Source organism: Martes martes, assembly GCF_963455335.1.
Source record: "Martes martes genome assembly, chromosome: 6".
Taxonomy (NCBI): Eukaryota; Metazoa; Chordata; class Mammalia; order Carnivora; family Mustelidae; genus Martes; species Martes martes.
Window position 1 is genome coordinate 101043504 of NC_137893.1, and position 26228 is coordinate 101069731.

The 26228-nt window shown below is 37.8% G+C and overlaps 1 protein-coding gene across 1 annotated transcript in view; it reads right to left on the reverse strand.

Moving 5' to 3' along the window:
* Positions 1-26228, reverse strand: part of COL21A1 (collagen type XXI alpha 1 chain) — a 181987-nt gene that overhangs the window by 68918 nt on the left and 86841 nt on the right. Inside the window, exons 9-11 of the mRNA XM_080805923.1 lie at positions 20323-20385; positions 8484-8537; positions 8339-8392 (exon numbers count right to left, since the gene is read on the reverse strand). Of these exons, the coding sequence (XP_080662049.1) occupies positions 8339-8392; positions 8484-8537; positions 20323-20385 (171 nt within the window). The remainder of the gene's footprint in view (positions 1-8338; positions 8393-8483; positions 8538-20322; positions 20386-26228) is intronic.

The window sequence follows — 26228 nt, forward strand, 5'->3', positions numbered from 1 at the left end:
AGAATATGTAGTTAATTCTGCTTTAAAAAGATAATATGCAAAAATGTTTTTATATATAAATAATAACCAATATGAAAATATATTAAAGAAAAGTTTCCATTTATATAGAAACAAAAGAGATAAAAATTCTAAGATATAAACTTAGGTAATATTAGAAGACTAATGTGAAAAAAAAATCAAGGTTAATTCACTGAGTTTCAAGATTGAAATAAAAAGGTAAATAAATCATAATCTTAAATGGAAAAACTCAGTATTGAATTATGTCAATGATTCTATAATGAATCCATAAAAGGAAACCTAATCAAAATATGAGTAGGAATTTCTTAAAATCTGAAGAAAAGATACTGAGCTTTATCTGGAAAAATAAGCATGTAAGAATAGCCAGGAAATTTTTGATTATAAAGAATAATGAGGAACTACTAGGCCTGCCAACATTAAATCATATTATGAAGTGACAACAATTAAGAACAATTTGGTGTTGGAGAGGATGTAGACAGATAAATGGAACAAAATGGAAAGCCAAAAACACAAACCCATATGAAAATGGAAATTTAGGGGTAATGAGGAGATTCCAAATAAATGGAGAAAAAAGTGATATTCCATAAATATTGTTGTGGCAACTGGCTATCCATTTGGGAAAAGAGAGGGAAAAATATGAATGCTCATATAACTTTACTCCAAATACCAATGTTATAAAGATTAAAACATAAAATAACAAAAGTCTAAAAGTAGAAATTACCTACAAAATGTTGGAATGTGGAATCCTTTTATATAGACACAAATGAGAAAAAAAGAAAAAATCTACACATACATAAAAATTTAAACCTTATGTATGGCTAAAATTTCCAAGACCAAGTCAAAACACATAATAAAAAGCAGGAAAAAATATTTTCATACAATATATGAAATGTCTATAAAAATCAATTTTTAAAAAGATCAATAGCCCAATACAAAGCCAAAAAAAAAGATATAACTAAAAAGGAAATGACAGAGAATTAACAAAATGCCCCAAATCACATTACCTTACTAATAAAGAAATGCAAACCAAACCAATACCATTTTTAACTTGTACTGGTGAAAATTAGAAACTTTAATGAAACTCAGTGCTGATAAGAGTGTGAGGAAAGATATTTTCACATACTTGCTGGGAGAATACGAACTTACTGGAAGTTAAATAGGCAATTTATATCAGAGTTTAATTATGCATTTTACCCTTTGATCCTATAATCAATTCCAGTTCCAGGAAATATTCCTATGGATATAATCAGAAAAATTTACTAACACACACACACACACACACACACACACACACACACACAGTGCAACATCTTAAGAACCACAGCATCCCTAAATTAGAGATTTCTTAAATTGGTTAGGGGCAGCCGATATAGTATACAGATGTGATTAACCTGCTGAAGGTTACTTTCTTGAGGCCTCTCTGAATTTTGCACTGCCCTACAGCTTAGAGAGAATTTTATTCAACTTCCTTGGCACTTAACAACTACGTTTTGTTGTTGTTGTTGTTTTTAAGATTTATTTATTTATTTGGCAGAGAGATAAAGAGAGCACAAGTAGGCAGAGCAGCAGGCAGAGGGAGAAGCAGGCTCTCCACTGAGCAGGGAACCTGACGAGGGGCTCGATCCCAGGACCCTGGGATGGTGACCTGAGCCGAAGGCAGCCACTTAATGGACTGAGCAACCCAGGCACCCCAACAACTGACTATCTTGACAACACTGTGTACGTGTTATGTGTTTTATTAGATCCTAACCTCTTGGAGGAAAAATCCATTCTGATTTTTTTCTAATTTTTATTTAGTAGATATAATCACCATTTATCAATATCCCAATTCTCTCCACTTCCAAGCATATGGGGAAATCATACATTGCTGACTCTTGAAAATGGTGTGGTTTATAAAATTTGCACTGGCTAATTAAAGATGAATAGAAGTAGTTTAAGAACCACTGTCTGATTCTCCACATACCTGCTCCTATAAGTACTTATGATCTAGATGGTGGAACTTCTATCAGCCTAAGTCTCCATGTGAGGAAAAGAGGGACCTGTCACTGCTGCTAATAAATGTGTAGCCTGATGAGCAATAAACCTTTCTTTATTTTGAGCTACAGGCATTTGGAATTTACTTGTTACTGCAGAATATGCTACTCTATCTTCAGCTTGTGCCTTGCTTGTGATTAATGATAATTTGCTGAATATGCAAAATATTTTCATTTTCTAAAATATAGTAAACACTTTTGAGTCTTCCAAAATATTTCAACTAAACAATTATTTTGAGGAGTCACACCCCTAGACCCATCTGACCTCACAAAAGATTAGAAGCAAAGATAATCCAAGATTTACAGGGAGATGGTTCCATTTCCACAGATGCCTCCAAAGCTTTCATTACTGATGAATATCCTTTACCAGCTTATCTATCTCATAATTTGGTCTAGAATCATAGTCTCCAAAGTAAGGTCAAGTCAGGGCAGTTGGGTGCCTCAGATGGTTAAACAACCAACTCTTGATTTTGGCTCAGGTCATGATCTCAGGATCATGAGATCAAGCCCCGCATGGGGCTCCCCACTCAGCAAAGAGTCTGCTTGAGATTTTCCCTCTCCTTCTACTCCTCCCCTTAACTGGTGCATGTACGCTCTCTCGCTCTCTCTCTCTCAAATAAATAAATCTCCAAGAAGCAAACTGAGGGTTTTGGAGGGGAGGTGGGGGTTGGGTAAGCATAGTGGTAGGTACTATGGAGGGCACATACTGCATGGGGCACTGGGTGTGGTGCATAAACTATGAATGCTGGAACACTGAAAAGAAATAAAATCAAATGGAAAAAAGTAAATACATGCCTAGAAGACTTTTACTACAAAGATTCTACAATTCAAATTCACCTAACACATCTTGGTTGTTCTTTCTCCTCTCATGTTGAAACAAATATTAAGTCTTTTGAGGCTCAGGCAATGATTTATTGGGAATTGTTTCAATTTTCTAAAATGTTTCCCCTCTTTAATGCAATGATGGGCAATCCCCTTGGGTTTGGAGATCATCGCTGAACTATTCAGGCCTAGAAAACAGGTAGATTCCTGAGCTTCCACAACAGGGTCACTCCCATAGCTTCTTAGTGACCACAGATGGAGTCTACCCAAAGTGAAGATGGGAAGTGGAATTTAGAACCAACAAAATATGAAGCACTCCATAAAAATTCAATGAAAGTTTTAAGTTTCCCAGTGATGCCAGAAGAGAAAAAGAGAACAGGACAGAAAAAGGCATAGCAGCCAACAAATGAGGCAGGACATGGAATTAATGATCCTTTTCCATAAGCTGAGATGCTGAATCCATTACAGAGCCTTAAAAGAAAAGAAGTTGAAAGATCAGAAAAACATCAAGACATTGTGAACGTACTCACCGAAGTAATAAGCACTTGAGTATACATAGGTCAGCACCCCACGGACAGAATAGACACTTAACAAAACCTCACTTCAGAGACTATTCAGGGAAGGCACAATTAGTGCTGTTTTGGAAGAAAAGCCTCTGAGAAAAGGGTAGAGGAAAGAAGGAAAATGTGGTACTACTCCTTCCATAAAAAGTAGAAGTTCTTCTGAAAATTCCTGGTTTCAACAACAATTCCACAGTTTCTTCAGATTCAAATGCAGCGAAATATTTCATCAGAAAACAGAATGTATATGTGTGTGTATTTAATATTTTCATTCTATTAACTCTAACTGGTTATAGCAATATACTAATTTTTTAAAGATGCATTTTATTTGTGAGAGAGAGAGAGCATGTGCATGCGCATGTGCGAGCCAGCACAAGTGGAGGGAGAAGCAGAGGGAAAAAGGATCCCAAGCAGACTCTGTGCTGAGGAGGCGCAGAGCCAACATGGGGTTGAGGCAGGGCTCAATCCCATGACCCTGAGATCATGACCTGAGCTGAAACCAAGAGTTCGATGCTTAACAGACTGAGCCACCCAGGTGCGCCTCAATATATTAATAGACTTAACACCAATATTTGTATTTATATATTTAACACATAAATGTATATTCATGTAAGTTTATATTTAATAATATAACAAACAGACTCTATTAAGGAAGGAAAAGAAGGCATAGGACTGACTGAACCCCGAAATACTCCAACATTTAGAGAACGGATAGAGAAGATATAAGTAAAAGGTGAATTCAAAGCCCAACCAATAACCTGTAACTTCATTAAGTCTCTCTTTCTTGTCCCCCTTCAACTCCAAGCACACCCTCACCAGCATTTGGGCCTTTGGGCCATGGTGTTATCAGAAAACTACATTACAGGGCACCTGGGTGGCTCAGTGGGTTAAAGCCTCTGCCTTCTGCTCAGGTCATGATCCCAGGGTCCTGGGATCGAGCCCCGCATCGGTCTCTCTGCTCAGCAGGGAGCCTGCTTCCTCCTCTCTCTCTGCCTGCCTCTCTGCCTACTTGTGATCTCTGTCTGTCAAATAAATAAATAAAATCTTTAAAAAAAAAAATAAGAAAACTACATTACCCTCCCTTTTTGAGAAAGAAGATAAAAGTGGCCACTTTACTAAGCCAATTCTATTTCTTCCTCCCATGTCATTCTTAGCTTTGTTTTAACTTTTTAAGGTTTTTTTTGTTGTTGTTGTTGTCTTGGTTTTCTTTGTCTTCAGACAGTATGGAAATAAAACCACTAATACTAAGTTTAATAAGTTAATACTAATATACATAATATAATATATATATAATATATATAATTATATATATTATATATAACTTAATACTAATATATAATATATGTTATATATTATATATAAGTTAATACTAATAAGTTAATACTAATATATATAATATAATATATATAATATATATATAATTATATATAATATAATATAAGTTAATACCAATATACTAAGTTTTAGCATACTCCCTAATAAAATTTTTAGCTTGGTCCTTTATTACTGTTCTCTCAGCATGTATACTGGAGTTCCCTAATTATAACTGACTATATAAATCACTGTCATGGGGCGCCTGGGTGGCTCAGTGGGTTAAAGCCTCTGCCTTCGGCTCAGGTCATGATTCCAGGGTCCTGGGGTCGAGCCCCGCATCAGGCTCTGGGCTCAGCAGGAAGCCTGCTTCCTCCTCTCTCTCTGCCTGCCTCTCTGCCTACTCTCTCTCTGTCAAATAAATCAAAAAATAAAAAAATAAATCACTGTTATACCACTTAATCTTTTGACTTTGGAAGTGCAACAATGAGGGCACCTGGGTGGCTCAGTTGGTTGAGTGACTGCCTTCGGCTCAGGTCATGATCCCGGACGTCCAGGATCAAGTCCCGCTTTGGGCTCCCAGCTCCTTGGGGAGTCTGCTTCTCCCTCTGACCTTCTCTCTCATGCTCTTGCTCAAATAAATAAATAAAATCTTTAAAAAAAAAAAAATCTTTAAAAAAAAAAAAAGTGCAACAATGAAAGTAAAGGATTTACTTCAGTGAGGAAGCCTCATTTATCACATCATACTCTTGTATGGATGCCAAAGACAATGGGAAACAGATCTTGAAGGGACAATTTAAATGGTAAATGATCTAATGAGGAAATTAAACAAAATGTGTAGTTTGCTCCATAATGAGACCTTGGATATATTAGTGTATTTTATTTCTTAATCCCAGAAAAATCAAGTGATAAATTTGTACAAAGTCTAAAAAAAAAATTATTACTACCTCCCATGTGTTCAGAATTGAATTTGCTATAAAAAAAGTTTCATAATCAACTCAAAAACCCATAAATGCATGCCAGTTATTCAACTCAGCCTAAGTAAGTTTTAACAAAATATATTTCTTCCAATGATTTAAATATATGGGTTTCCTTAAAGCTAAAGAAGTGTTTTGAAGTACTTTTTCTTAAATTCCAAATAGCTTTAAAACATATTATAAAATGAGTTACCAACTGAAGACCATTTGGTGAATAAGTGCTCCTTTTTAATTTTGTAAATTCAGGAGGGAGAAAAAAAAAACCTGCAAAATCTATACACATTCTATTGTCTGATATGTAGGAACAAATGTTGAAGTCAGCAAGAAAGTGCATGTAGTTTTAATTATCTTAAGTGGAAACTCCTACAATGGGTGTGTTCAGAAGAAATCCACAAGATGGAAATGATTCTGGGAAAAGATCCTAATGGAGAACAGCGTTGTGTGGAACCATCTCTGAGAGGCCACTGTGTGATGCCTGGAAAAAATGCCCTGCATTGCCCCCACGTCAAAGTCTCCTCAGGGGTCTACTTTTCAGCCTTCCCATTTCTGAATATTAAGGAACTATATCCTAGAGGAAGAACTGAGGAAACGTCTCTAACTTATTCAATGATTGCAATCCAGGTAAGGAACGCTCTATAGCCACACGGAATGTGAGGAGGAAATGTAGATGGCACAGCGCATGGTGATTTTGGGCTCACAGTGACTCTGCCAGATCAGACTTTATGCCCTAAGAACAAATTTCAGAGAACAAGCAACTCTGGGTGAAACTATTACTAGACTGAAAACAGAGACCTTCATAGAAACATACACCTTATTTTATTCAACGAAATGCCTTTGTAAAACTCAGGCACTTCTCTTCTGAAGAGAGTACAATGACCCCAAATAAGAGAGCAATTAAAGATGTGACTAACCAAATTGCTGTTATTCCTTTACTTTCAAAGAGACACTTCACTCTTATTCTTTTTAAGGTGAATAAAAACCCTCCTTTTTATAACTGGTCTCTAAAACCCAAATAAAAGGGAAAAATAGATAAATTTATTCATTCATCCATTCATAGATATATTCACTCATATACACATACTTTTACTAAACCCCTGCCATCCCCATCAGGCTAAGTGAGAATGTTATAGAAACAGCAGTGATCCAGGGTGCCTGGGTGGCTCAGTCAGTTAAGTGCCTTCCTTTGGCTCAAGATGCAAGGGTCCTGGCAAGCCCGCATCAGGCTCCCTGTGCAGGGGGGAGCCTGCTTCCCCCTCTTCCTCTGTGCCTCCCCCTGCTCATGCTCTCCTCTCCTCTCTTTCTTGCTCTGCACTCTCTCTCTCCAATAAATAAATAAAATCTTTGAAAGAAAGAAAGAAAGAAAGAAAAAGAAAAGAGCAGTGGTCCCATAGACTAGAATGTAGGTGAGGTGTCTGACACGTGGTCTCCTCAGGACAGATATCCTCATGCTCCCAGGGACATCCCCAGTTCACCTAGCAGAGGTCAGGCAATCTCTCTCAACATCCCCACAGCATGAAAATATAAGACATCTGCCATTCCTGCACGTGCAGCATGCTACCTATCACCTCTCAAGAGGTATCTCCATCATTTAAAATAGGCAGATTTCTCTGTCTAAAAAGACTCCCTCACAAGAAACCTATGAAGGAATCACCATTGTGTCGATGAAAAAAAATAAGACTCAAAGACATCAGGCAACCTGTCCAAGATCAAGTAACTTGAACGTGGCAGATACATCATTAGATCTGCCAGAGATCCATCCTTCCAGAGATTACTTTACCAGCTACAATTTTCTGCAACCAACATAAGCAACCACAAAAACCTAAAATGGATACAGGTTAGGATCAGAATTTCTCAGATGTGAACGTGGTGCACACTATTTTAAAAAGGTAATATTTAGCAAGGATTAATTAGAAAATTAGTACAGGCTTTTATCAGGAGCAAACAGCAGAATGCCTTCACAGACCTTATAAACACAGCTGTGCTTTAAGCTAACAAATCAACATGGGATCTGAGCAAACACAGTTGGGCATCTTGGATATGGACCAGCTACCAGGGCCGGTAGGTCTTGATGGCTCTGGATCCTTGGGGAGGTACTGACATATTGAACATATTTAAAGATCATGTACTTCCATAGGAAGCTTGCCAAATCTCAGAGTTGTGAAAAAGGAGAGTCAGCAGTACAAATGCACCCACTGAAGCCCTAAGGAAAAAGCGCAATAAGACTAAGGCAATAGACCACCTGCCAGATAGGTATCCATTATGGAGAAGGACACGTGGGTATGGGGCTACCTGTGGCTAACAGGAACACATTTCATCCACATAGTTCTCTCCCCTCTAAGAAGGTAACCCCCCTCGGAGCTTAACCACAGGGAGATGGCATCAGAGCAATGCCAATACCTGTTCCGTGTCACGGTTGTCATCCAGTGACAACCAATTTCACCTAGTGGTAAAAGCCCAGCTATGAGCTTTATTGGCCGGGGACCACTGACCATGAGCCCACAAATCTTGGAATTCTCCAAGGTGAACGCTACTGAATGGGAGTCACCATAGGTGACATTCTTGGTTTTCCTTGAGTGAACCAAAGCAACTGGACACATTTTTGTTTGTGTGCATTTACCTTTTCACCATCTCTCCCTGGTTCTCCTTTGTAACCTGGTGGTCCTGGGACTCCCTAAATCAAGCACAGAATAAAATTCTGTTAATTATGTTTTTTGGTTCACTAGAAATGGTGATTCTTTAGTGTGTATCTATGAATCACATACTTGTATTCCTGGAGATCCTGGGACACCTGGTGATCCTGCAATTCCCTGATATCCCTAAAGAAAAGCAAACACAAAATAATTAGTATTTCAACATACAAAAAGCAGTCCTCTGTTTCAGGATTCACTCTTGCGTGTCTTACACTTAAGACTTCACTGGGTGACTGCTTAAGAAACAAAAATAACAAAGTTTCAAATGCTGAATGTGGAATTAATATCTTTGGTCTTGAGGAAAAGGTCTTAAATATCTCCAGATTAATAAAAATATCCAGATATGTTTCAGTGACAAGGAAGGCTCTGGGATACAAATACAGAGCCAATATTCGCAGCTCCTAAAAAAATGTTTTGCACATAGAAACATATTCAACGTAGTCAAGAGAAAAACATGTAAGATTGGAGGATTACACTAATGTAATACATTTTTAAACTACCAGATTAATGGCCATTTGAGTTAATCTCTGGAATAAATTAAAACTTGATAAATGTTATTCTTCGGGGTAAGTCTATAACAGCCTTTGGGACTGCTCATTTTGGAAAGCAGCTGCTATTAACCCCACGAGCATGGCTTGACATGTCTCCCCCACCTCCCAAGGCTGAGCTGTCTGCTGAAGCAAGGGTCCCTTTCAACTTCACTGCTTCTTACATATCCCTCCAGACAGTGGACCTGTGGTACAATAGCACGGATTCTTCAGGCAAGGCACGCTATTCATTCTTCACTCAGCATACGGCAATTAAACTCCCAAACAAACTTGCAGGCCCAGAGCATTTGTCTAGGTTTCTCTGGGTCAATGTCAAGTTGACTTGGACCACCTGGCACCTGCAAATACATTTCTCTTTCTTATTTAGATTCCCCCCGTCTCAGATCTTACTGTTTGGATACGGCTTTCTGTTGTCAGCCGTATAAAACAGATCTCGTTAGTGTTTCCAATTACATCTTCATTGTTAAATCCAAAAGCTTAATTTCCATGTGGCTATTTATGGCTGGTTTTTGTATTCACCCACTCACTTGTCAGCACATTTTTAGCTGTCATTTTAGACACAGCACAACTCCCTGCTTTCCCACTCCCATTTTCAAATACTCCTTTTACTATTCTTTGCTAGCTCTAATAACACCAATAACAATAATCATGGTTGTCTCCGCAACAACAGTCCTAGATTATTGTTTTTCTCCTTTTACATGCACTCGTATTTCTTATTCTGTAAAATGTTCCCAGTTACTCTCCAAATGATAGACTATATAAGTTCCAGCACCAACTACGATGCTTTCCTTCATATCCCATTCAGTTCTTCACAGAGTGTACCATTACACTTTCTCTAGGATTTCTCATACAAATTCTCCTGAGTCCATGCGCAAACATTAAACATTTTATTTCATCAGTGAATGAGTCTCAAAACAAACCTCTCCATACACCACACGCCATACAAAACCACCTGCAGTATTCAGACCCAACATGTGTCTCTGGGCAGCAACTGTCTCTGTGTCCTGGGATTAGGTGCCCCCCTGATAGCAGAAACCCAGTCCGATTCATTTCTATATTTCCAACATTGAACAGAGCATTCGGCAATTTTTTGATAATCAAACTTTGGACGAATTTACCTTTGAGTCATCCACACTGCACTAAGTGAGAAAAATCTCTTTCCCCAAGGAACCAGGTTATGTTTATGCTGCTACCAGTAGCAAACTGAAGCTTTTAGTAATGCCATGTGGTTCCTGTTCTCAAGATCAAAGTCAACACAGTTTGCTCAGCCTTTTATCTCTATGACTCCAGTAACCACTGAATCTCTTTCCTTCAACCACTTCGCAGTCAGATAGGTCTGGAATTAAATTTCAACTCTGTCACTGCTAGGATATTGCCCAAATGGAGTTAGGTTACTTAGAACTGCCACCACTTAGGATGACGCTGGGTCCTTTGAAATCCTGTAGGCACTCTCTGGATAGTCTCACATGATACACAACAGGCTGTTGTATTTGGCAGAAACAATAAGAGCAATGATTTATACAGTATTTGTCATGTTCCAGATTAAGTACTTCACATATATTAATTCACTTAACCCTCACAACCACCCTTTAATGTAGGGTCTACATTATCCCTATTTTCAGATGAGAAGCTACTTAATCTTACGTGATTATAAGATTAAGTAACTTGCCCAAAGATAGACAGCTAGGAAGTTGACAGAGCCAATGGGAATACCCTCTATCAGAAAATGCTTCATGGTAGATCCTATCTTATGATTCTAGAATAATTAATGACATCTTTCAAAGCACATATTGCAAGGCTCCTTTTAAATTGCTTAGAATCCTGAGTGCCCAAAGAAAAGGAATGTTCATCTAATTCCTCAAAAGAAAGTTACCATGGAGATTGGCTATTTACCAAAATGACCGGTATCTGCAAAGTTCACTATAATGAATCGTTCTTTTTCACAATTTTTCAAAAGTTAAGCCAAATGTCATATCAGCTTTATTACTTTTTTCACAAAACGAATCATTTGTAGAAGATCAAAAACTGTTCTCTTCTTCGAAGAAGTTAATATGATCCATTTGTTAGAGAGGACACATCACATTTCAATGGATTAAAGCAACGTGGAGATACCCCAGACTGTGTTCCCAGCTCACCTCTGACTCATAATGTGACCTCAGGCAGAGTGATCAAATCCCCAAATCCTGGGAGGCAACTCAATAAAGTGGAAAGACAATGAATTTTGGAATTGGAAGACCCTGGGCTGAATTTTTGCTCCTCCCTTTACTTTCTACAGAACTCTGTCTAAGTGACTTTGCCTAGCTAAGCCTCAGTTTCTTACCATAAACCAGGATAACAGTGCCCACTTCACTTCTGAAAAGAAACAAATGGGAGTCACAGATGAAAATGCCTATCAGATGCTAGGAACTCATATGTAAGTTTCTTTTTATCTTCTTCAGATTCAATGACTTTCATAGAAAACCATGAGAACTCTCCTGCAAATTGTTATTCTGTAGCCTTAATGGGCACCATTAGTACATGAGGAATGGCAGATCCAGTCATCATCATTTTGATTTAACCCTTTTGCAACATTCATATAGATCTAATGGCGTATCTGTGAACAAGGCTTCAGTGTGCTTTACAAAGGCCATATTTGTTTCGTCTGTGGAAGAACTGCAATAATAAATGCTTCTCACAATATGAGAACCAGGTCGATTTTTTTTTAACTTACAATGAGATGCATTCTTGAAAACTTAGTTGTATATAGAAATTCAAAGACTTTTTTAGCAGCTAGGGGAAGCATGATTAGCAACAAAATAAAGAAAAACCAAAACCACATCCAAGCTGGGGGATCCCAGGGCAAATCACCAGAAGAAACTGGATGAAATTCAGAAAAACAAATTTTGGACTAAAAATCAGGAAAATAAAGGTTAATAGGGAGGAATATTACAACACAGAACAATTTCCAAGGGGTGCAAAAACTAAACACTGGCTGACTCATAGCAGGGTACACTTAAACAAGAAAAAATGCCCTGAAACAGGAAAAATGATAAGCTTTCCTTACAACTTACTGAGTTCTTATTTTTCTTAATACACATGCTTTTGTGTTTTCTGGTAGGAGTGCCATTTTCACATGATCTTTGATCAATACTGTCTAACACTGATTTTGCTATTTTGCAATTATTAGCAGATCCAAATATCCACCCTACCCCCATGTGCAAGACTTCTGACAGTAAAGTCTTTTCCATGTTCACAGAAAGTCTCTTTGTAAATGAGTCATTTTTTAGGAAAAAAATATTCTCACTGCCAAATTGTAGGGTTGAAGAATACAGAATCAATTTAATTTTCCTCCATGATTCATAGTTACAATGCTCCAGGAAAGATGTATAGCATTGAAATGGAAATTAAAGAAATAAAAATTATCCTATGAGCAAGGGTCACAGTCTCTTCTGAGCCCAATTCTAATCAGACCATAAATTATCCTGCCAACCTCAATATATAGATCTTCTTAAGTAGCAAGGAAGATAAAGGAATCGATTTCCTTTAAGTATTCTAAACTCTAAAAATGAGAATAAAAGCCAGAGAAATCAGTTTGGATGTCACTCTTCTTTTTGAAATTTAAGAATGTGATTCGAAGTTTATTCTATTACATAATTTTCTTCTAAGTTTTCCAAAATTCCCACAGATACCCTTCATACACAGCCAGGGTAACTAAGTAACCAAAATCCAGTGTATATTTTTAATGTTCACTGTGGATTCTTCTTGCCATTGGCACTCTTTATAGCCCCACACAACTAAATCCCCAAAATATTCTTAAATTTTCAGTCTTTTCATGTATAGCTAATATAGAAACTAGTTTATTTACCACCTAACCCAACTGTTAGTCAAGTAGTATGTGTGTGTGAACTGACTGCTCAAATTACTTGTCTAATAAGAGATCCCAGTAACAGGTAAAATTACACCTGAGCTAAGTTCTAAGAAAGATGCTATGGGAGGCAAAGAGCAGACAGGGAAGTTTTCTGAAGTGACAAGCTCAAAGGAACACTCAAGGAAGGACAGTGCAGAACAATTCCTTGAAGAATTTAATGTACAAATTGTACTATGTAATATCTACACACACACCATTATTATATATACTATCCATACTATATTTAAAAAAATAAGTAGTCTATTTAAGAGGCCCATGAGGAAAACAAGGAGAGTTTCATACATGAGATTTACACATGGGGAGGGTTGGGGGAAAAAATTAGTCAACGAAGCTTTGTCTAGGAAAGCTTTACAGAAAAGTTTTAAATTACACTTTGTTATAGAAAAGATAAACTGCCCAAGTGTAAGATAATTCATTTGAGGCAAATGGCCCATATTTCAGTCTACCAGTGAGCCTCTCATGAGGGATGTGTGCATGCGTTTGTGTAAGTTTTATGGTACTAGGAGACAGTAAGACAATGAAGCTTTTTGCTAAAGGAATCCAAAATGAGGTGAAGTGAGAGCTCAGGTAGAAACTGTTTTCTGTAGACAAATGTTTCATACACTTCATCATTAAGCCACCTCTTATAATTCTATTTTCCAAGCTAAATAACAGCCATTCCTTTGGCTTGTAACCTCATGTACCCCATTTTCCAGGTCTTAATCTTCATGGCACTCAGCCCCAAACTCCCCACAGCTCTTAAACTGTTGAGTCCACAACTGGCACCATATTCAGCTAAGAGTCTGAAGGAGGAAAACATAAAAACTTGTCCCGTGAGTCCTATTGTTCTACTATTAATTATTCACCTCCTGTCAAGCTTCCTCTGCAAGCCTAAATTCTAGTTTTCTTCTCCTTCTTCCTTTTCTCTACCATCATTCTCAACCATTTTGAAACAGCATCTTTCACTTAGCTTACACCTAAGATTGTCAATTCTCCCCCCACAGACATTCTTCTGAGTTCTTACTCTTGTCCCCATTTCTCTCTTCTAAATGAAATCCAAGTACTACAAATCCCTAACGTATAGCAGGCTAAACCAAATCTAACACTTCAGAAGCACGACTGTCATCTTGCTTAATATAGATGTTATATATTTACCAATAATGCCAAAAATTGCATCAGCCTTTCAGGCAGCCCCATTACAAATGCTGATCCCTTTTCACCAAGGTTAAACTTAAATAACATGTCCCAGACAAGTAAGAACCATACGTTCATTTGGGTTGAACTTCACTATATTAGAGTAACCATTCTCCAAGTTTGCCAAATCCTTTTGGATCTCCATGTCACCCCAAATGCCAAAATAAATTTCAAAAGTGAAATCGAGAATTAAAAATTCTTAAAAATCATATTAAAGTAAATGAATAGAGAAATAGAAAAAAAAAACACTAGAAAAAATAACCAAGCATTTAACTGTAAGAAAATTTTACATTGCTACAAGTTAAAAACTATAAACCAAATAAATAATTAGAAGAAACATTTACAACATATACGTCAAAGGATTAATTCTTTTAATCCTTTAGCGTAGGAAGCTCTTACTAATCAACTGATTAACATTCAAAATACTATCACTCATATAGAAAATGGGTAAAGGACAAGAAAGGACACTTTACAAAAAAGGAACTCACCCTGAATGTCAGACTTCTATATTCAACTACCACTTAAAATTTCTACCTGAACAGGGGCACTAGGCCGGCTCAGTGAGTGGAGCATGCAACTCTTGATCTTAGGGTTGTGGATTTGAGTCCCACATTGGGTGTAGAGATGACATAATAATTTTAAAAAATCTTAAAAAAAAAATTCTCTACTTAGCCATTTGACAAAAATTTAACATAGCCTAAACCAAACTCTTGATTTCCCTTGCCCAAGTTTTTCTATTCATCCTTCCACATCTCACTGAGTCTTTGACTTCTCTCCTATAAACTCATGCATTACATCATCAAATCCTGTCAGATCTAACTTCAAAATACCCGAAGTCAGCAGTTCTCTTTACCTCACTACTTACCACCCTGATGCTAGCTGCAATCATCTTCTTCCTGGATTATTTCAAGAGCTTCTGAACTCCTCTCTCTGGTTTTTGTCCTCATTGCCCTAAAATCTATTCTCAACTAAGAAGTCAGAGTAATCTTTTAAAAATATAAGTTATATCACTTCAATTCTGACCCTCCAATGGCTCCTGAGTTCACTCCAACTAAAAGCCAAAGTCATCACAATGGCCTAAAGAACTCTACTCAATCTCCCCTCCTTCCTCCCTCTTACCTACCCAACTTCACCTCCTACTAACCTGCCCCACCCCTCTCTCTTTGTGTTTGATAAAATCATGTACCTTTGAAATTCCCTATCTGTGCTGACTACCACTTTTGTAAGGTTTAACCATCCATAGAGAAAGCTAGCCACTTTCTGGAATCTGTAGACTAGACAGGGTACACTGAGGGGGATGGGGACAAAGAGAGTCACTGCATCACAGAGTGTGGCCCACTGACCAATCTACACTTTTTTTTTTAAAGATTTTATTTATTTGACAGACAGAGATCACAAGTAGGTAGAGAGGCAAGCAGAGAGAGAGAGAGAGAGAGAGAGAGGAGGAAGCAGACTCCCTGCTGAGCAGAGAGCCCGATGTGGGACTCGATCCCAGGACCCTGAGATCATGACCTGAGCTGAAGGCAGAGGCTTAACCCACTGAGCCACCCAGGTGCCCCCCAATCTACACTTCTATCTATCCTATCAGTAGCAGTGTGGTACCAGTCTTCCAGAATCACTTAAGGGCAATAATATGAAAAATCACCTCCAGAATCTGACAGTTTAATCTAGCTTACCTTTCTCCCTTAGCAAATATGATGGCTTTAATGGAATCTTGGAAAATTAGCACTGGATAGAACATGGGCCTCATCTGGCACCATCTTCTCATTTCCCAGACAAAGAAACTGAGACCCTTGAAAACAAAGCAACTTTTAAAAGCAAAGCAGAAGGCAAAACAACCCCGGATCTCTCTTAACAACCAGCGAGGCCTTTGGTTTGAGAAAAGTACTTTAGTTCATGAAGACTAATTAATAATGACAGAAAACAGAAACAAGCACTACAAAAATATAATCTTCTACAAAATTATAAAATAGTTCTAGTACATGTTTTCATATATGGCCTTTAAAAAAAAAAAAATCAATGCCATAACAGTACAATGCCTTTACTAATAGTACTTCTCCGAATTACCTGCGGGATATATGAATATTTCCCCTGCCTCTCTCTCTATAATGATATAATAGCAAAACAGTAATATTCTCAAACAGCGCTGCTAGAAATCATTTCACTGATAAAGAAATGAGAAAGGATGGGAAGAATTTGAAACTAGCTCTTCAATCTTGTTTGAAGGCATTTTCCTTGTGAAAATTAGTATTTCTCCAGAATGGAATAATTTCCTATTTAAAGCTTCAGTTGACTTGGCCTGGTTATAATGTGAAAGAGATTCAAACTGCTTATTGAAGGGGATTGCACAGAACCAAATCCAAACAAAGCAGAATTCCCTTCGAATTGTTCCATCCAAGTTTCCCTGGTCCAGATGGCTTCAATCGCCAGCCAGAGACTCCACCCACACCTTCCCACTCCCGCTGTGCACTGGCCCTGGACACACACTAATGACCCTCAGCTGTTCTGGCTCCCAGACTCATTTTCTTTTCCTGCCTGGCCACCCAACCTCCTATCTCCTACAGAGACAAAGGAAAGAGGGAAAGGGAGACACTTAGGAAAAATCATACCTTTAGGTAAATAGGATTTGCACTAATGAATCAGTTTCTTATTGCTGCTGTAACAAATTACCCCAAACATAATGGCTTAAAACGACACACACTTACATTCTGGCAGTCAGAAATCCAACACGGTCTTAGGGAGCTAAACTCATGATGTCAATGGGATTGCATTCCTTCTGAAGGTTCTAGAAGAAGATGTGTTCCTTCCCTTTACCAGCTTCTGGATGCTGTGGACATTCCTTGGCTCATGGTCACCTCATCCTGATCTCTCCTTCTGTCATTACATCTCCTCTGACTCTGACGTTCCTGCCTCCCTCCTATAAGGACCCTTGTGATTATACCGGGCCACTCAGATAAATTTCTACAGGGTAATTTCTGTATCTCAAGATCCTTGGTTTTATCATATATGCAAAGTTCCTAGTCTAACATATTCACAAGTGTTAAGATTAGGAGGTGGATATTCTCTTTGTTCTTTCTCTCACATCAGGTATTGCTTAATATCATCTAACATCTAATATCAGGTACTACAAAGCTATACCTATATTAACAGGTAAAATCCTATATACAAACACATATACATGTACTGAATATGATGAGATAACAAGTCTATTATAGATGAAATAAAAGTCACAGAGTAATATCCATGATTATTATATCAGGCTTATTACAACTAAATTCCAGTACTTTGTTCAGGACAAAATATTTACAGAGGGGGAAAAAAAAAAAAAGCACACTAGAGCCAATGGCCTATGAGGGGCTTGCTCACTACTCACCGCCATATACTGCCCAGGACTTCTCACCACCAAGACACCCAAAGCCTAAATAATTTAGTAGTGCTGCCAGAGGAGCTCTTCAGGCAGGCAAGGGCTCACACTCGTCAAACTCCTCCCACCCAGAGTGATTAGGGGAGAACCCACACAGGGCCTCAGGCAGTATCTTCAGGGGGAGGAAGGAGGTGCAGTGAGAGAGTCCAACCAAGTCACACGACACTTCAAGTTAAAGTGAGAAAAGGATGGGATATAAGGAACCACAAGGAAAATGCTGGCAGGAACAGGAAATTAAGGATAAAGGCAAAGAGGAGATGTTAGTTTAGAACCTATTTGTTTTGTTCAATTCAAACAGAAGTAGTCTGATAATAAATTTTTCATCTTCTTTCCTGCAAATCACTTCCTGGCCACTTCCACCCTTACCAGCTTGGCCTTATACCCCACATGAAGGTCCATATTATACCAATGCCCTCCCACCTGCACAAGGATTTTCTTTCTGAAAATGCCCCTAATCTCCCAAATTACTGATTTTTTCCCTTCTATCTCATTGTCATCATCATAAAACCATGTTATAACATCTCCCATCTTTTAAAAGACCCTCCTTTTATCCCACATCCAAACCATGCAACTGCTCCATATAGCTGATCCACATTCTACCCCTCAGAAAAAGCTTCCATATTCACAGTCTTCATTTTATCTCACACTCTCCCTTGAACCTATTTCAATCTGGTTTTTGTACCCACCCTCCTTACCCCATTTGTCAACGGCTTCAATACCTCCATAAAGCAAATCCAGTGGTCTAGGCATAGAGCTCATTTTTCTCAATGTCTTGGCAACAATGACACAACTGAGCACTCCCTTCTTGAAATGCGTACTTTACCTGGCTTCAGGGATGCCGCTCTCTGCTGGTTTTCCTCCTACTTCACTGGTCTTTCTTTCCCAGTTTTTGTTTTCTTTTGTTTTGTTTTGTTGTGGGTTTTTGTTTTTTGTTGTTTGTTTGTTTGTTTGTTTGTTTGTTTTTTGTTTTGCTGCATTCTCACCCTCTTTTTCTTTTTCCTCGGAAGACAGCCTGAGGTTCAGTCCACTGCCCCCTTCCCTTCTCCACTTTTCTGCGGTTGCTCTCTAAATGATCTCATTCACTCTGATGGCTCAGATAGATCGATCTACATGCTAGGAAGTCCCAACTGTGTATTTTCATTCTCAAACATATTCCTGAACTCAAGATTCCTCTCTCTAGCATCCCAGGAGACACCAGGGGCACTCCAGGAGACAACAAGGCATTCTCCCCCACTGCTGTCTAGCTCAGTAAGCTGTTCACACAGAGATCCTCTGAGTCTTCCCTGACTCTTTCTCTCATGCCTCATATCTAATTTGACAGTAACTCTGGCCAGCTTTACATTAAAAAAATAATCCAGAATACGACCCCCTATTTTCCCTTTCATATCACTCTAGTCCAAGCCACTTTTACTTCTCCCTTAGAATCCTAAATTAACCTGCTTCCACTCTTGCCCTACATAATCTACTCTCTGATATTTATATGTATCTTTCTAAAACATAACCCAGGTCAAGTCCCTTCCTATCCCCAAATTCCCAAAAGTATTGCCATCAGACATAGACTGCACTGTCCCAGAGACTAACAAGCTCCTGTATCATGATGGTTGGGGTACTGATGGTTTAACATTAGTCTGTGGTTCCTTCATTCCTTAAACATTACTGCCTCAGAATACAAACTTTTCCATATTTTATAGCAAGAGGTTAATGTCTCATGATAAAGAAAATTCCTTAGGGGTGGCTGGGTGGTTCAGTCAGTTAAGCATCCAACTCTTGATTTTGGCTCAGGTCATGAGTCCAGAGTTATGAGATCAGGCCCTGCATCTGTCTCCACACTGGCCATGGAGCCTGCTTAAGATTCTCTCTCTCTGCCCCTCCCCATTTTCTCTCTTGAAAAAAAGTATCTTAGGAGATACTTTTGTGGTGACCGTTATTTAGCATTTAAAGGCAAATTCCTAATGTTTATTTACTGTTATAAACATGTTGAGAGCTAACCTGAAAATATTTGCCTAGAATGCCTTAAAGTGGATTTGCTTTACGTTTCCTTAATTCAAAACTGTTCCTAAAGCTCTCTTGAAACTTAGAGGATATTATTTTTGTTCAGATTATAAGCATATATGTCCTTACGAAATATCTTTTAAAAAGATTTTTTTGAAAACTTCCATAGATGTGAAGGAAAAAGGCAAAAGATTTCTGATCCTAGCTATCCAGCAATACTCACTGGACAATTTTTAAATGTAACAAAGATGTATGCAATTTTGGAGTAACTCACCTTTTAAGTGACTAGAACACTGATTCTATTGACCAAGCTAGGCTTAATGTTCCCTTCTGCTTAACTAAACTTCGAACAGTCTTCTTCCTGATTCTAGGTGCCTGATTTCCCTTCTCTTAGAACATTCACTCTAGAAAATTTCTAATTATAAATTCTTTCTCTGACTCTTTGAGTGGCAAACCTTTTTAAAAGCTTGTCCGTTTTACAACTAGCAAGGTCTTTCTCCAGGACCTAGGAGCCATCCCTTTGAAATAATCATCCAGAAAAATAAGTACCCAGATCTTCCAGGCTCTGTGGGATGGTAGTGCCCTATCTGTCATGAGTGCCAATTAGCAAAGACAGACGACCTAATCACAGAGGACAACATGTGTCAAACTCAGGATGACTCAATTTGCTCCATCCCATTGATCAACCACCCAAGTCCTCCAGTACGTTTCCACTAGCTCCATTTCTGTTTCAGTCAGTGGAGTTCAATCTCTCTCCCTATAATGATAGTCTTAAAGTCTTTCTTGCCTGTTTAACTTTGCCCAGTGCGATTTCAACTTTGACACCATAATCCCAGTACTGGAGATGACTAAGCTTTCAGTACTCACAGGCTTACCATCTTGACCAGATTGTCCAGGGTAGCCAGGGTTCCCAGGCTGTCCAGGTTCACCCTAGAAAGGGAAGAAAATAAAAACTTCTCAGTACAAACCAACCAACCACACTGCTGCTGTCAGAGACCTTCAAGGTTCAGGCCAATTCCATGATTTGTAGTTCTCTGTATATTTTTTAAAAATAAGAATAACAACAACAGACGTCTCAAAACAAGGTTAGAAAAACAATGGCATATTTTAAATGCCGACTTTACCAAATAAAGGCTTTTTATAACATAAAATTTTCAGTGACTTATTTCTATGATCACACCGGGTATAACAACTAAAGTACTCTTCACCAATGTAAAATGTCAATATTTATGTCAGGATACATTTTTAGAATTCTGAATAAACTGAAGTGTCATAGTAATATGGTCTCAATGATAGCCATCTTTCTCTCATAATTCTATTTATACTTAATTCTATTCTCAGTATTACACTACAGATATCAATGACCTATGATATAATAATTTGATTTGCAATTATTTATTAAAAAAAAAAAGTCCAGGGCATCTGGGTGGCTCAGTGGGTTAAAGCCTCTGCCTTTGGCTTGGGTCATGATCCCGGGGTCCTGGGATCGAGCCCCGCATCGGGCTCTCTGCTCAGCAGGGAGCCTGCTCCCCACCCCCCGCCTGCCTCTCTGCCTGCTTGTGATTTGTATCTGTCAAATAAATGAATAAAAATCTTTAAAAAAAATTTTTTTAAATAAAAAATTTAAAAAAAGTCTGCAGGCTATACAATCTTACACATAGGATTCAAGTTTAAAGCAGCATGACAGTCATTTCTTTTATTCTAGTCAGTGTGTTTCTTTGCCTATATTTGTAACTTCATTTTAACATAATGTTAAATTTTTTTAATCTGAATATTTACATGAGAGTGAGGCCCAAGCCAAACAACTCTACACAACCCCCATAGTCCTTGAACACAAGGACTAATAAATGAAGAAATGACATTTGCCCCCACAAACCACGGATCTCCAAAGAACATTATTCCATACAATACGACAGTAAGCCCAGGCACATTCTAGGAAACCCTAGTATGTTGTCCAATGGCCAGTACTGACCATTTGATTAGTCATCACCCATGGAAAAAAAACAATGAGAGCAACACTTTTTGTGAGGTGAAGATGTTGTATAATCTAATTCTAAAAAAGACTTCAAAATTAGTATCATATTAATCTATTGCTGAATCCATGAGAGCCACATGGGCCATCTTACTTAAAAACATGAAGTCTCAACCATCAGTATCAGTAAACTCCTACACAGAGGCAAGGCAGCTGATTTCAGTTCATTAAGTCATTATTTACATTAAGAACTCAATTCACACAGGACCCTAATAATTTTAAATTAACTAAACACCAATACTAAGGTTACTTTCACAGAGCCAAATCTGCAGATCTGAAATACTTACTTCAGGCTACTGGCTACAGAGAGTTGTTCCTGAAACATAACAGGAAAAATGGCAAGAACTATGTGAACTCTATTAAGTGGCCAATGGAGAAGGGTTGGGCTTTTCACTTAGGAGCTGCCCAAGTGACATAGCATGAGGAAGGGTTGAGAAGAATGGAAATGTTATTTTTAAAAGAGAGAAAGAGAAAGAATAATTGTAAATACAGGGAGAAACATGTCCTGCCTTGTTGAAGAGACAGAATTTATAATTCTAACCCAAAGACTTCCAGTGTTAGCTGGGCATTAAGGAGTAACATTCTGGTTCTCTAGGGAGTTAGTTTTTCTCTTATTTTGAGAGGATCCACATTAATCTCCAGCCTCTCTGCCATCCTTTAACCCTGTTCAAACTGAACTTGTTATCCTTTCAACAAATCCCATCTTTTCTTCTCCTGACAAGAAGTTTTTCTTCCTTTTCCACTTAAGAATCCGTCATTCCTTTTTTCCTTACTGTCTTTTTCTATTGAAAGGCTAAGCAGCTACGATCACTTATCGCTTACTCATAAGCAGAGTTTTCTCAGTCTTCCTTTGATTAGTCTTCATTTATCATTTGGATTGAAAACAGAGTCTTTATTTTCTCCCTTTTTTTGAATGGTTGGGAGGGTTGATAATGCTGGGTATCAAGCAGAGATTCAATAACTATTTGTGGATTTACATAAATCTTATTTCCTGTTAATGACCCCCTTTACTTGCAGAGTATTATTATCAGCAAAATCTAGGGTATCAAAAGGACCTGGGATTTATCCTCTCCTGTGATGAAGCCGGAATACAGCTTTGATAAAAGAAGAAATGAAATTTGTTTTTAGCACTGTGTCAAAGTATAAAACATATTAACAACATTTTAAATAAATAAAAACTAAGTTTCCAAGACAAAAAAAAAAAAAGCACTCACAAGATAAATCCAATGTGACTTTAAAAGGACATAACACTAGTGAAGAGCCCCAAGAGAGAAAATAATCTTTTGCAGGTTCTATTATTGCTGGTAAATTTTCCTGGTTATTTTGACTATTGCCCTATTGATTTATTTGCAAAAACTCAGGAAGGTTTGGTGGTGTTTCCATTAAATTGGGAAAATAAAGACAGACACTAATTTTGGAGAGAAAACCAATCAGAATAAAAATTCAATTGTATCACTGTAATAAAAGCTGATGCTCTACCTGGATTGTTTATTATATGCTAAGCACTGCTGTAAGAGATTTACATATGTTAAATTACTTAATCCTCATAATAATCCCATGAAGCAAGTAATTTTATTATTCTCATTTTTTTATATAGGAAAACTGAGGCCCCAGAAGGTTAAGTCACTTGCTCAAGGTCACACAGCCCTAGTGGAGATGACACTTGAACTCAGCCAATTCAGCTCCAGAGTCCATGCTCCTAAACACTATCCCTGCCCATAATTAATATGTTAATTAGAACCAGACCTGGGGACTGCTAGTAAACTTAACATAGGGAACAATTTCCAAATACATTAAATGAGACATAGGAGCTATTATTGTATAACTGTGGCTAAATTCCCAATCCACTTTCTTCTAATTTAGTTGAAACATTTGCACATTTCGAATTTTAAAAACTATGTGTTCAGCTGAAAAGCAGGACTTACTTATATTCAATTGAACTTCTGCCACAGGATTTTTGAGTTGTTGACAAGAGTGGAAATGTCATGGACTAAGCTGAAACATCTCTGAATATGGCCCCTCAAGTAGTATAAATATGAATAATCAAAGTAAGAAACAGTTGTGCTTGCAAAAACAAGCTAGTATTTTCAGTTGCTCATCTAAAACAAATGTCTTTGGAATTCTTTGCCTAGGCCCAAATCCTATATGTTCAAGCCCTCTTCTCAAAACTCCTTGTGGCTTCATGCAACCCTCCAGACTCCACAGGAGTATCTGACCTAAAACCTATACCCTTTTCCTAAACCAACCTCTTCCCTCCCTCAAAACTCAAACACCCACACTCTCAGGCTAGAAGGAATCCACTTAGTCTGGGAAAATTAACATAAAAATGTGAATGCCCAGTGGCCCCTGAAATTTTCCAAAGGCTTTTTTGTATTTTACACAGAGGACACTTTGATAGCCTGAATGAATCTCTAATGGTGGTATCTGGAGGGTGAAACAAAGGAAATTAACAGAAATACAGTGGTGTAGAGGGTGGTATTCCAGAGAAAAGGATTAGTAAGAAATTGTTCCTTCCTAAAAAGAAAAAATGCCTCCTTTCCACTTCTGAAACAAAAGACCTAACATCAAGGTTAGATCAAACGTGGGGAGTTCATCCTCACAAATGTTCCTACTACTGAAGTGGGGGAAGAAGTTGCCATTTACATGGAAAGGTCTTGAAAAGGGGGGTTGTAAGTTGGGGATTGCCTGGATCTTTCATATCACAACAAAGCCATCCCATATAGGTTAACTGGGAAGAGGGGTGAATCTTATTTTTTCAACGACTTCCTAACTCATTAAATAAAAACTATTACCATTAAGCACTGTGTTAGACACTAGAATTCCAAGGGAGAATTTATTTGTATTAACCTTCATTATGAAGTGCTTGCATATAAAAAGTATTCCAACAGATTTATTAATTTGATCACTCCCTATGTTTGACATTAGGAATACAAAATGAATTAGCAATTCTTCAAGGAACTCATACTCCAGTAACATAAATATATTTCTATGATTATAGAGTTATAGTGCCATGGTGAGTCTAAGATATCATAGTTAATTTGACCTGGTTTTCCCAATAGGGTTGTCATGTCTTTTGGAAACTCAGAGAATTTTAAACAGATGAGTTTATCTTTGAATAAGCACTGACCCACCTATCCACACAGAATTTCTCCTGTTTCAGTCTGAGAACTCAACTCTCAGCTCCCACAACTCTATTTCTGGCTAACAGGAAGACGAGATCTGTTCTTCACAGGTAACTCTATTTGATGGATATCTGCAAAATCTTTCAGAGAACATCTAACAAAAATGGCCAATAAGTCTCAGTTGGAGCTACAGGAAAATGGCTTCCTCTATTTTAGTTCCAGTTCTGTTAATCTAATTAAAACCCTCTTAATTCCCCAAGCCAGAAATTCTCTGAAGGAAATACAACTCAGAGTGTTGCTAGGGATTCTGTTTTTCACATACAGGTCCCTGATGTGGGTAAGGAACCACCTCCAGGGGAAAGAGCCCTAAAAGTATGGAAGAGTGTGTGTGTGTTCCTGTCCTCTGGCCAGATTTTCTGAAGAAAATGGAAAGCAGATCAAGAAGGCACGCCAACTTAAAAGATTGGTGGAAAACTGCAATTTCACTTAAAGAAGTAGGTGGCAATAGCATGAGATTATGACTAAGAAAAGAAAATGAAAATGAGGAACACATGAAACTTGGAAATACTCGGTATCAGAGGCTTGACCAGATAAGACAAAGGGTGTACTAAAAATCTGCTGCAGGAACATACACGAATAAGAATTGATGTCACTTCAAGACACCTAATAGACCACTAATAAAGATTCAGAAAACATCAGAGATATCTGATGCCTCCCCAAAAGTAGACAGCCCTTTTAGAGATCCTGAGGGTGGCCTGAACCTCCCTGGGAGTCAGAAAAGCACGGGAGGTTTTGAGAGGTCAGACATTATGCACATCTGATTTCCATATTTTATCTCTTACAGATCAAATCACTTTTATGTGTAATATTCCAAGTTGAATAAACTACGTGTGTGTGTGTGTGTGTGTGTGTGTGTGTTTATGTGTGTATATAAATATATATGCTTTAAAAGAAGTCTGCTGATAGGTAACACCAAGTTGTCTTACAAGTTATATTCTCCCAGGAGTATCCTACAGGCATTTCTTCTTTATGTCAAGGCACCCTAAATAACATGCAGTTGCTTTAACTAAAGAACAAAGAACACCTGGATTAACTTTCCTAAATGAAATCTAAAAATAGTTTATAACAGTAAATTGATTATAATTTACTAAAGTCAAATTCCAAGCCAAACAGATTTACTGTGAATGAAATAGTGAATGTATACTTTTACTTCTTAAATTACATTTCTTTCTTGATTTTAATGTGAGGCCTGAAGTAGGCCATGAGCTACCACATAAAAATGTGATGAGCACTGGGTGTTACATGCAACTGATGAGTCACTGAACGCTACATTAGAAACTAATGGTGTACTATATGTTGACTAATTGAATTTAAATTAAAAAAGTGGATGGGAGAAACATGCATGAAAGATGGTAGGAAACAAATTAGGTGAGCAGTTTAAAAGCTAAAATTTTCAGTCATGGTGACTGAAACACTAAGGAAATTCCACCTAAATGAACGTTACAATTCATATTCAACAGAAATTAATAAATGTTGCGTGGACACCTAAAGCAATAAATGATCAATACTCTTTTTGGCTAGGGAGCCATATCCGATTCCAAGTTAGGCATTATTTTTAT